General features: G+C 46.5%; 1 protein-coding gene across 6 annotated transcripts in view; it reads right to left on the bottom strand.

The window, feature by feature from the left end:
- The window catches only part of hspg2 (heparan sulfate proteoglycan 2), a 429,897-nt gene that overhangs the window by 40,948 nt on the left and 376,882 nt on the right, over nucleotides 1-12,067 (bottom strand). For all 6 annotated transcript variants that reach the window (XM_052039638.1, XM_052039640.1, XM_052039643.1 and 3 more), the window contains 2 exons: nucleotides 10,626-10,710; nucleotides 3,564-3,708 (listed from right to left, as the gene is read on the bottom strand). In XM_052039638.1, coding sequence (XP_051895598.1) covers nucleotides 3,564-3,708; nucleotides 10,626-10,710 — 230 coding nt within the window. The remainder of the gene's footprint in view (nucleotides 1-3,563; nucleotides 3,709-10,625; nucleotides 10,711-12,067) is intronic.

Here is a 12,067-nt window from a genome sequence, read left to right as displayed (position 1 = left end):
TAATACCAAGGAGAAGGTATTTGCAGCCTTACGGCGCATTAAGGTAGGAGGATAGAGAAGATATTGCGGAGACCCTTGCCGAGATATTTGCTTCATCGTTAGACACTGGTGAAGTTCCCGAAGACTGGAAGGTGACTAAAGTTGTTCCGTTGTTTAAGAAGGGCAGCAAGGACAAGGCAGGGAACTACAGGCCGGTCAGCCTGACATCGGTGGTGGGGAAGTTACTGGAGGGAATTCTGAGGAACAGGATCAAAGTCCTCCTATTCAGACTTCGTCTATTTTGGCTACACAAAGTCTGAATAGGAGGAGTCAGCATGGCCTTGTGCATGGGAAGTCATGTTTGATGAATCTTTTAGAGTATTTTTTTTAACAGGTAACCAAAAGGATAGATGAGGGCTGTTTATATGGACTTTGGCAAGGGCTTGACAAGGTCCCGCATGGCAGGCTGGTCTGGAAGGTTCGGTCCCATGGAATCCAGGGAGAGCTAGTTAGGTGGATTCAAGATTGGCTCAGAGGTAGGAAGCAGTGGATGGTGATTGAAGGGAGTTTCCTGGAATGGAGGCCGGTAACTAGTGGTGTGCCGCAGGGGTCGGTGTTGGGACTCTTGTTATTTGTTATTTATATGAATGATTTGGATGCGAATGCACAAGGCTCGATCAGTAAGTTTGTGGATGACATGGAATTAGGAGGTGTTGCTGATAGTGAAGAAGGTTATCGTAGATCACAGGGGGATCTTGCTCAGTTCGGGAAGTGGGCCGAGGAGTGGCAAATGGATTTCAATACAGGTAAGTGTGAAGTGATGCATTTTGGAAAGTCAAACCAGCGTAGGACTTATCCTATGAATGTTAGGGGACTTGGGGCTGTAATAGAACAGAGGGACCCAAGGAGTACAAGTGCATAGTTCATTGAAAGCGGTGTCACAGGTAGACAGGGTGGTGAAAAAGATGTTTAGCACGCTGGCCTTCATCAGTCAGGGCAACGAATACAGGAGTTGGGATATTATGTTGCAGTGAGGCCGCACTTGGAGCACTGTGGACAGTGTTGGTCATCCTGTTATAGGAAAGACGTGGTTAAACTGGAAAGAGTGCAGAGAAGATTTACGAGGATGTTGCCAGGACTCGAGGGCCTGAGTTACAGGGAGAGGTTGGCCAGGCTGGGTCTTTATTCCTTGGAGCGTAGGAGAATGAGGGGTGACCTCATAGAAGTGTTTAAAATTATGAGAGGCATTGATAAGGTGGATGGTAACAGTCTTTTCCCCAGGGTAGGGGTGTCCAAAACTAGGGGGTATAGGTTCAGGGTGAGAGGGGAAAGATTTAAAAGGGACCTGAGGGGCAACTTTTTCACACTGAGGGTGGTGAGTGTATGGAACGAGCTGCCAGAGGAAGTGGGTGAGGCAGGTACAACAGTATCATTTAAGAAGCACTTGGATAGGTACAGGGAGGGGTGGGACTTGGGGGGATATGGGCCGAATGCAGGAAAATGGGACTAGCTGGGTAGGCACCATGGTCAGCATGGACTAGTTGGGCCGAAGGGCCTGTATCTGTGCTGTATTGCTCTGTGACTCTAACTGAAAAGAGGTGGTGCTTGGAAAGTGGTGAATAGGTCCATGAGCATAACAGTGATGGATGAAGAGGGCTTGAATCGTGCAGCAGGTTATGTGGGGTGGGAGGTGGGAGGGCAGTCAGCAGTTCTTCGGATTAGTCGAGTCCAGAGTTGCCCCCAGCATGGATGAGAGGCTTTGATTGGCAGATGAACAGAGGCAGGGATGACGGCATTACTGATCGTGGACGAACATGGTCTCAGTTCGCCTTTGGCTCAGGAAGAACACTGAGGTGACAGAGACTCTGGATCAGCTTCAGACAATTGCCCGGGAAGAGAATGGATTCTGGAGCGTGCATTGGAGATAATGGAGTCAGTGTGAGGGGGAGGGAATCACCGCAGTCTGACACATTAGAGACAATGGCAGGGTTGAAGGATCTGGTGGTGAGGTGGGAGTAGTAGAACCTCTCATTGTGCTTTTCACTGCCATTGATGAAGGTAACCATGAGGACAAAGGATAAATCCTGGGGGTGCACCAGAGGTAAACACCAGGGAGGGTGCTGAGTTCAAGTCCCATGTGAAACCTGAGCCTTTAATATATACACCAGGTTCTGAAGTGGGGGGGATGGGATGGAATTGCATGATCAGAGGAGCAATCTCTCAGGTGAGGTCGGTGTACCCCTCAGATGGTGTAAAAGATCAAAGAGCAGAACGTTCCTGGCTAACATTCACCTCCCAACTAACTCTCAGAAACAGATCATCGATAGCTTATGTCTGTGTTTGTGGGAGCTGTGAACTTCTGCTGCACTTCCCACGTTAAAACACAACAGGCTGAGCACTTTATGATTTCGCAGGTAGGTTGTGAAACGGGCTATATGAATGAAAATTCTTTCTTTCCCAAGAAGAAAGGAATTGCATTTTCACAGCACCTTAATAGGCCCTCAGAACATCGCAAGATGACTCTATGCCCATTAATTACTACTGAAGTGCACCCACTCTTGATTTTGACAGAAAATTCCCAGTTAATCTACTCTGTGTGATGTTGGTTGAGGAAGGAATGTTGACCTGGACATCAGTAGAACTTAAAGCTGTTCATTGAACTGTGCTCGAGTAGGCAATTAGGACCCTGAAAATAGAGTCACAGGTAGACAGGGTTGTAAAAAGGCTTTTGGCATCCTGGCATTTATAAATCAAAGTATTGAGTATAGGAGTTGGAATGTTTTGGTGAGGTTGTATAAGTCATTGGTGAGACCAAATTTAGAATATTGTGTGCAGTTCTGGTCACCGAACTACAGGAAGGATGTCAGTAAGATTGAAAGAGTGTAGAGGAGATTTACAAGAATGTTGCCGGGTCTTCAGGAGTTGAGTTATAAGGAAAGATTGAGCATGTTAGGACTTTATTCCTTGGAGCGGAGAAGAATGAGGGGAGATGTGATAGAGGTTTATGAAATGATGAGGGGCATAGACAGAGTTAATGCGAGTAGGCTCTTTCCACCTAGATTAGGAGAGAGAAGTACGAGAGGACATGGCTTTAGGGTGAAGGGGGAAAGGTTTAGGGGGAACATTAGAGGGAACTTCTTCACTCAAAGAGTGGTGGGAGTGTGGAATGGGCTGCCATCTGATGTGGTAAATGTGGGCTCGCTCTTAACTTTTAAGAGTAAATTGGATAGATACATGGACGAGAGAGGTCTGGAGGGGTATGGGCTGGGGGCAGGTAAATGGGACTAGCAGAATAATGTTTCGGCACAGACTAGAAGGGCCGAATGGCCTGTTTTCTGTGCTGTAGTTTTCTATGGTTCTAATGCAGCTCTCATCCACAGGTTATACACTGTGCTTTTGGAGTCAGGCCTGAACACACAAGGTTAGACTTAACATTGCTCTAATATGCGTGTTTACACTCCTGATGAACAAATCACTCATCCAGAATATAAAGGCAGATGAACCTAAACACTCACTCAAGGCAGCAAATCAAAACTCATCCTCTCAACATCTGAAAGACTTCACACAATTGCCATTTCTTTTACCTGAGAACTGCCATTGACAGGAGGATTGTTGTCCACATACAGGGAGCCCTGAGTTAAGTTTCGATACAACACCACAGTGTGGTATTCTCCCAGAGAGATGGGGATCGGGTGGCGAATGGTGGCCATGCCAGATCCCACGTCGAACCTTAGGAGGAAGCATATGCATTAGAAAACTGAACACACGTAATTATCAGTGACTGTGAATGGGAGCAAGAAGTGTACAGAATGAATGAGAAGATTCACCAAAGGACTCAATAAAGATCGACACAAGAGACTGCAGATGCTGGAATCTGGAGCAACAAACAATCTGCTGGAGGAACCAATCAGCAGGGTGGGCAGCATCCGAAATGTTGACAATTTCTTTCCTCCCACAGATGCTGCCCGACCCGCTGAGTTCCTCCAGCAGATTGTTTGTTACTCAGTAAAGGTAAATCTGTAATGGACATGCACAATTACTATAAACATGGATGTCCAGTGAGTTCATTTCAAAATGGAGGAGCTTTACCAACCCTGAATATTCACAGGGAGCATCACACACAAGAACATAAGAACAGGTGCAGGAGTAGGTCCCTCAGGTCTGTCCTGCCATTCCATATAGTCATGGCTGATCTGTGCTGGCTTCCTCTTCTGTGCCCTCAATTCCTCGATCTTTCAAATATTTACCTGCCTCCACCTTAAATATATCCAATGATCCGGCCTCCCCCACCCTCAGGGGCAGATAATTCCAGAGATTCATTGCCCAGCTGCAAGGCTCAGCACATCATAGAAACCAACCTCTCTTCCATGGACTCTGTCTACACTTCTCGCTGCCTCGGTAAAGCAGCCAGCATAATCAAAGACCCCCACCCCGGACATTCTCTCTTCACCCCCCTCCCACCGGGCAGAAGATACAAAAGCCTGAAAGCATGTACCACCAGGCTCAAGGACAGCTTCTATTCTGCTGTTATAAGTACGATAAGATGGACTCTTGACCTCATAATCTACCTCCTTATGACCTTGCACCTTATTGTCTACCTGCACTGCACTTTCTCTGTAGCCGTTACACTTTATTCTGAACTCTGTTATTGTTTTACCTTGTATTACCTCAATGCACTGTTGTAATGAATTGATCTGTATGGATGGTATGCAAGACAAGTTTTTTCAATGTGACAACATGTGACAAAAATAAAACAATTTACCAACTTAATTTACCCTCTGAGATAAGAAATTTCTATGCATCTCAGTTTTAAATGACCAGCCCCTTATTTTCTGCCTATGTCCCTTTGTTCATGACTCTCCCACGAGTGAGACCATCTCTCAAAATCTACCCTGTCAAACCCCCTTAGAATCTCATATGATGATAGGAACATTTTTTAAGTAAGGAGGCCAGAACTCTGCACAGTATTCCAGGTGTGGCCTCACCAACACAACTGGGAGCCCTGATTTAAGTTCTGATACAACACTGCAGTGTGGTATTCTCCTAGGAAATCTCCCGATTTTTAAACTTCATCCTCTTTGCAATAAAGGCCAACATGCCGTTCGCCTTCCTAACCACTTGATGTAACCACTGATGTAAGACTCACTGGTCTATAATTCCCAGGATTATCCCTATTACTTTTCTTGAACAAGGGAACAACATTTGCCATCCTCCAATCCTCTGGCATCACTCCTGTGGCCAGGGAGGATGCAAATATCATCGTCAATGCCCTAGCAATCTCTTCCCTCACCTCCCACAGTAACCTGAAGTACATCTCGTTCAGTCCCGGGGACTTGTCTCTCCTAATGTTTTTCAGTAGCTCCAACACTACCTCTTTCTTAACCTCAACATGCTCCAGCACATTAGCCTGTTCTACGCTGACCTCACATTCGTCAAAGTCCCTCTCCCCAGTTAACATTGAAGCAAAGTATTCATTAAGGATCTCTGCTACCTCCTCCGACTCCAGGCACACGTTTTCCCCTTTATTTCTGGGTGGTCCTATCCTCACTCCAGTCATCCTCCTGTTCTTCACATACGTGTAGAACGCCTTGGGGTTTTCCTTAATTCTACTCACCAAGGTCTTTTCATGTCCCCTTCTAGCTCTCCTAAGTCCCTTCTTAAGCTCCTTCCTGGTTACCTTATAATTTTCAAGAGCCCTGACTGATTTTTGCTTCCTAAACCTTCATTGTGCTTCCTTCTTCCTTTGACTAAATGTTTCACCTCTCTTGTCAACCATGGTTCCTTCATCCTACCATCCTTTCCTTGTCTCAGTGGGATAAACCTATCCAGAACCCCATACAAATGTTCCCTGAACAGCCACCACATTTCTCTGTGCATTTCCCAATTTACGCTCGCAAAATCCTGCCTGATACCAGCGTAATTAGCACCCCCCCCCCCATTAAAAACTTTCTTATATTGTCTGCTCCTATCCTTATCATGACTCTGCTAACGGTCAGGGAGTTGTGGCCACCATCTCCACAATGCTTGCCGACCAAGAGGTCTGTCACCTGACTGGGTTCATTACCTCGTACCAAATCCAATATGGCCTTCCCTCTAGTCGGTCTGTCCACAAACTGTGTCAGGAACCCTTCCTGGACAAACCTAACAAAATCTGCCCCATCTAAACCTTTTGCACTAAGGAAGTGCCAATAAATATCAGGGAAGTTGAAGTCATCCATGACAACAACCCTGTTATTTTTGCACCTTTCCAAAATCTGCTCCTCAGTGTCCTGGTGGCTATTGAGGGGCCTACAGAATGTTCCCAATAGAGTGATCGCTCCCTTCCATCTGTACTGACTCAGCAGATGATTCTTTACGGCGTCCTCCCTTTCTGCAGCTGTGATACTATCCCTGATTAGCAATGCCACTCCCCCCCCACCCCTTTTACCTTCCTCCCTATCCCTTTTGAAACACCTAAACCCGAGAACATCAGGCAGCCACTCCTGTCCTTGTGACAGCCAAGTCTCTGTAATGGCCATAACCTTGTAATTCCATGTACTGAGCCATGCTCTGAGTTCCTCACCCTTAGTCTTAATACTTCTCACATTAAAGACATTTCAACCCATCTAACTGATGGCATTTATGCCCTATCCACTGTCTATCCTTCCTCACAGTCTTTCTGCACATTGCATCTACCTTTACATCAACTGCTCCATCATCTGACCTGACACTCTGGTTCCCATCCAACCCCTTCCCCCCCCTCCCCCCCACCTCCTCCCCCCCCCTCCCCCCGTAAACCCTCCCCAACAGCTCTGCCAAACCTGCCCGCAAGGACATTGGTCCCTTTCGAGTTCAGGTGTAACCTGTCCCTTTTGTACAGGTCATACCTTCCCCAGAAGAGATCCCAATGATCCACAAATCTGAAGGCCTGCCCCCTGCACCAACTCTTCAGCCACTCATTCGTCTGTCAATTCAACCTATTCTTACCCTCATTGGCGTGTGGGACAGGCAGCAATCAAGAAATTACTACCCTTGAGGTCTTGCTTTTAGCTTCCTTCCTAACTCCCTATATTCCTTCTTCAGGACCTCATTCCTTTTCCTATCTATGTCATTGGTACCAATGTGTACCACGACAAGAACAAGACTCCCAGATGGCATGTTGCCTCCCAGGTGCCAGGATCTGAGACGTCTCTGATCCTGGCACCTGGGAGGCAACATGCCATCTGGGAGTCTTGTTCTTGTCCACAGATCTCCAATCTGTTCCCCTAACCAATGGATCCCCTATCACCACCACACTCCTCTTCTCCCCCCCCTTCCCTTCTGAGCCACAGAGCTAGACTCAATGCAAGAGACCTGGCTGCTGTGGCTTTCCCTTGGTAAGTCATCCCCCCCAGCTATATCCAAAATGATATACTTGTTATTGAGGGGAACAGCCACAGGGGTACCCCGCACAGACTGCCTATTTCCTTTCCCTCTCGTGACGGTTACCCAGCGACCCGCATCCTGCAACCAGGTGTAACTGCCTCCTGGTAGCTCCTGTCTATCGTCTCCTCAGTTTCCTGAATGATCTGGAATTCACTCAGCTCCTGCTCCAGTTCCCTAACCTGGTCTGTAAGGAGCTGCAGCCGGATGCACTTCTCGCTGGTGTAGTCATCAGGGAGACTGGAGGACTCCCTGACTTTCCACTCCTCTAACTGTGCATTAACAAAGAAAGAAAGAGACCTTACCAGAAACTCACCTTAGCCTCCACTCACTTCTTACGCCTCTTCACACTGAAGCCTCTTGTGGCAAAGTCTCAAGGTCCCACTCTTACACTGAGCCACTCACACAATGGCCACTCCAAAAATTGGAATTGGCAAACTTGGAAACCTTACATTTTGTTCCTTCCTCCAGGTCATTAATGCAATGGTAGCTGATTGAGTGCCATGGACCGATCCCTGGGGTGTTCCACAAGTTACTTCCCTCTAATGCGAAAGAATCCATTTATTCCACCTTTCTAATTAGGATAAATTCCTCATGAGCATTATGGGTCATCATAAAATCTGCCGCTGTTCATCTTCTGACCTGACTCTTAGCTTATTTTCCCAGTCCACCTTAGACAACTCCACCTTTATCCCATTATAACTGGCCTTATTTAGGCTGAAGACAGTGGTCTTGGTCCTGAGGTGTTCACCCTCAAACTGCACAAGAGCCCACATCACTCTCATGTTTGTGTCTGATTTTACCACTCAGTTTTTATGATTTTGTCCTGATTTTTTCTTGTAGTTTCTCTATGCATTACATTGCAAGTGGAAATATATCACTAATTAGATGGTGCAGGATAAGATTATTAATATATCCAGGACAAAGAGATCTGCTGGCACCCATCAACCGCCCTGAACAGGAATGTCTTACCCGCTCTAGATCTATTTAATGTTCACTGCTGATGCAACACTGATCCACAGTCCCTCATTTTCCTACTCGCCCGTCTCTGAACTTGAAGCACTCTGCTCATGAAGAACCATTCCTGATATTGCCATCAAAGCTGCCAACTAGGGTCATGCATTTGTGTCTGGTGATCTGACCTTTATCTTGCAGAGGCCAAACATCAGCTCTCAGATACATCCTCGTACCCCCATTCTGGGCCATGATTCCATCACTGAACATCAGGCCATTGTCTCCCACATACTCAGGAAGCTCCTCTCCTCAGGAGATCCTCTCTCTACAACTTCCAACCTTGTAGTCCCTCAGCCTTGCACAACCCACTTCTACCTCCTGACCAAGATCCACAAATAGAACTGTCTGGACAGACCCATTGTTTCAGCCTGCTCTCGTCTCACCAATCTTACTTCTTCCTATGTCGACCGCATTCTTTCTTGGCCCTTCCCACTTACACTGGTGACATTTCGGATGCCCTCCACCATTCTGATGCTTTCCACCTTCTTGGTTTGAACTATTTCATTTTTATCATAGAAATACACTCCCTCTACACCTCCTTTTCACACCAGGCCATCCTGAGGGCTCTCCATTTCTTCTTTGAACAGAGGCCCAACCAATTCCCCCCTACCTGCATACCATTTCACCTGGTTTCATCCTCACATTGAATGAGTTTTCCTTCAAACCCACTCACTGTCTCCAGATTAAAACTGTACAGTAGATGTGGGCACTCGCATGGGCCCAAGCTACACCTGTCTCTTTTGTAGGCTACGTGGAACATCCTTTGATTCAGTCCTACTCAGGCCCACTGCCTTAACGCTCTTTCTCTGGTTCGTTGAGGTTACATTGGTGCTGCTTCCCGCACCCAGACAGAATGTGAAGATTTTGTCACTTTTGCTGGCAGTTTTGCTCCCACCTTCACATCATCCATCTCTGACCCTCCCCTTTTCTTTCTGGACCTCTCTGTCTCCACCTCAGGGGATAAGTTAACCAGAAACATCCATTACAAGTCCAGAGACCCTCACGGTTATCTCAACTATACTCTCTCCTTACCTTCGGTAAGGACCACATTCCATTCTCCCAGTTCCTCCATCTCTGTCACATTTGCACCAATGCTGAGACTTCCTGCACAGGTGCCTCTGAGATGCCTTCCCTGTCCTGAACCATGGCTTCCCCTCTACCATAGTGGACACAGAACCAGACTGCATCTCATATATTTCCCACATCTCTGCTCTCACTCCTTCTAATGGCCAGAGCAAGAACAGCGTTCCCCTGGTCCTCACCTTCCACCCCACCAGCCTCCGCATTCAATGGATTATCCTTTACAATTTCACCACCACCACCAGACACGTATTCCCATCATCGCTGGCATTTCAAAGGGATTGCTCCCATCCCAGCTCCCTGGTCTGATTGTCCATCTCTACCAACCAATCCCATCATATGTGACTTCCCTGTGCAACTATAAGAGGTGTAACAACTGGCCTTTCACCTCTTCGCTTCCCACTGGCCAGGGACCCAAACAGTCCTTTCAGGTGAAACAGCAATTCACTGCACATCTTCCACTCTGGTGCACTGCATTCAGTGCTCGCAACGCAGTCTCCTCTACGGTGAAGAGGTCAAATGCAGATTGAGTGACTACTGTACGAAAACACCTGCATTCAGTCCACAGGAGAGACCCTGAGCTTCTGATTGCCTGTCCCACTCCCACTCTGACCTCCTACATTATTCCAACCATGCCCATGGAAGCATAGGAACAACACCCCACCTTCTGCTTGGGCACGGTGCAGCCTTTTGTACTCAAGATCAAATTCACCCACTTTAGCTAACTTGCTCTTTCTTTCTCTCTGTACCAGAACTGGCCATTTCTGTCTGCCATCCATCTGTGGTATCAGCTCAGTTTTTCTCTCTGCATTGGTATAGTCTGCTCTGCTGGGCACGTCCCACAGGCCTGTGATTAGTAATATGTAACACAGGTGAAAGCATAACCTGCTTCTCACTTCCACTTTTACCTAGTTGGTCTCATCCTATCACAGATATTTCCTCTGTCCTACCCACTCATCCACTGCTTCCTCTCCCACTGAAAATTAGTCCCCCAATTCAGGGGAAGGGGCCGGACCTGAAAATATTAACTCTATTTCTCTTTTCACAGATGCTGCCTGACCTCATGAGTGCTTCCATTATTTTCTGTTTTTATTTCAGGATTCCAGCATTTGCAATTTTTTTTTGATTTGACCCAAACTTCCATTCTTTACCTGAATTCAGGTCGGCCTCCCACTAAAGCGAAGGAGATGAAATCTGCTCCGGTTGCTTTTCTTTGGCCGTTGTATATGATCATACCTGCAACGCAGAGAATGAGGGGAATCAATGGAAAAGTAACTTCTATTTCTATTCAGAGTTCAAGAACATATATAGAAGCACATGTTGTTGCATGTTTATACCCTCCCTCAAGCCAATGACAATTATCTGTTAATTTGAAGTCACAGAATCAGACAGTGTGGAGATGATTGCATCTGTACCAGCTCTGGAAAGAGCTGCTCAATTAGCTCCACTTTCCTGATTTATGGAAACTTTAGTTATTAATATTAGCACACAGTTATCACCTGGATATTACAAGGAATGTCAGAATGGGAAAAAATCAATTAGCTCTGCAGATCTGTCCCACTAATCCATTAGATTACTTTATTGCTTATCATCCATTACAACAACTGAGCCGTGTACTTGACAAGTTAGTCTGCTTTAATGGTAGCAACCCACCTTCCCCCAACCCACCCCAGGCATGGATCCATGATTTAAAGCAGATGCTGCACTGATGTAGGTTTTTAGTAAATTTTAAAAAATAACTGCATGCAGTTCAAACGTAAAGCTCACTTGAACAAAAGCAATGAGGTGGAGCTTGAAGAGATGCAGCACAAACTCACCAGAGTACAATAAGAGAGCTTGGAAATAGAGATGGGAAAGGAACACAGAAACATACAAAGAAACAGTGAGAAGAAGTGAACAGACAAGTTATAGATTTACAGCCTGCCATATCTTCATCAAATATTGTAACTAGTATAGATCCAGACTATGACTAGATTGTGACTAATGAGCAAAGGTTTGCTTCACAGAATGCTGCAGGTGAAAGGCCTGGATAGAGTGGATGTGGAGAGGATGTTTCCAGTAGTGGGAGAGTCTAGGACCAGAGGGCACATCCTCAGAATAGAAGTCCGTCCCTTTAGAACAGAGATGAGGAGGAATTATTTTTAGCTAGAGGGTGGTGAATCTGTGGAATTCATGGCCACAGACGTCTGTGGAGGCCAAGTCATTGGGTATGTTTAAATAGGTTCTTGATTAGTAAGGGCGTCAAGGGTTACAGGGAGAATGGGGTTGAGAGGAAAAAATTAATCAGCCGTGATCGAATGGCAGAGCAGACTTGATAGGCCGAATGGCCTAATTCTCCTCCTATGTGAGGGCACCCTGCCTGACCTGTTTTACTCTCTCACTGGACATGAGCACAGCCAACAAAGCCACATCTACCTCCATTACAATGAAGGGATTGGCAATGAATTTCTGACTCACACCAGAGTGTGATGTGGAGGGGAGCCTGGTGTCCCTACTGCCCTTCTCCTGTGGGTTTGGAAGGTGCTGGTGGAAAGCTTGGCAAGTTGCCTTAGTGCTTACTCCAGCCACACTGTTCTCATGATGTAGGGAGTGA

This window comes from Pristis pectinata, chromosome 26 (genome assembly GCF_009764475.1).
Source record: "Pristis pectinata isolate sPriPec2 chromosome 26, sPriPec2.1.pri, whole genome shotgun sequence".
Taxonomy (NCBI): Eukaryota; Metazoa; Chordata; class Chondrichthyes; order Rhinopristiformes; family Pristidae; genus Pristis; species Pristis pectinata.
Note: the sequence above shows the minus strand (reverse complement) of the source record. Positions and strands in the feature narration are given on the sequence as shown.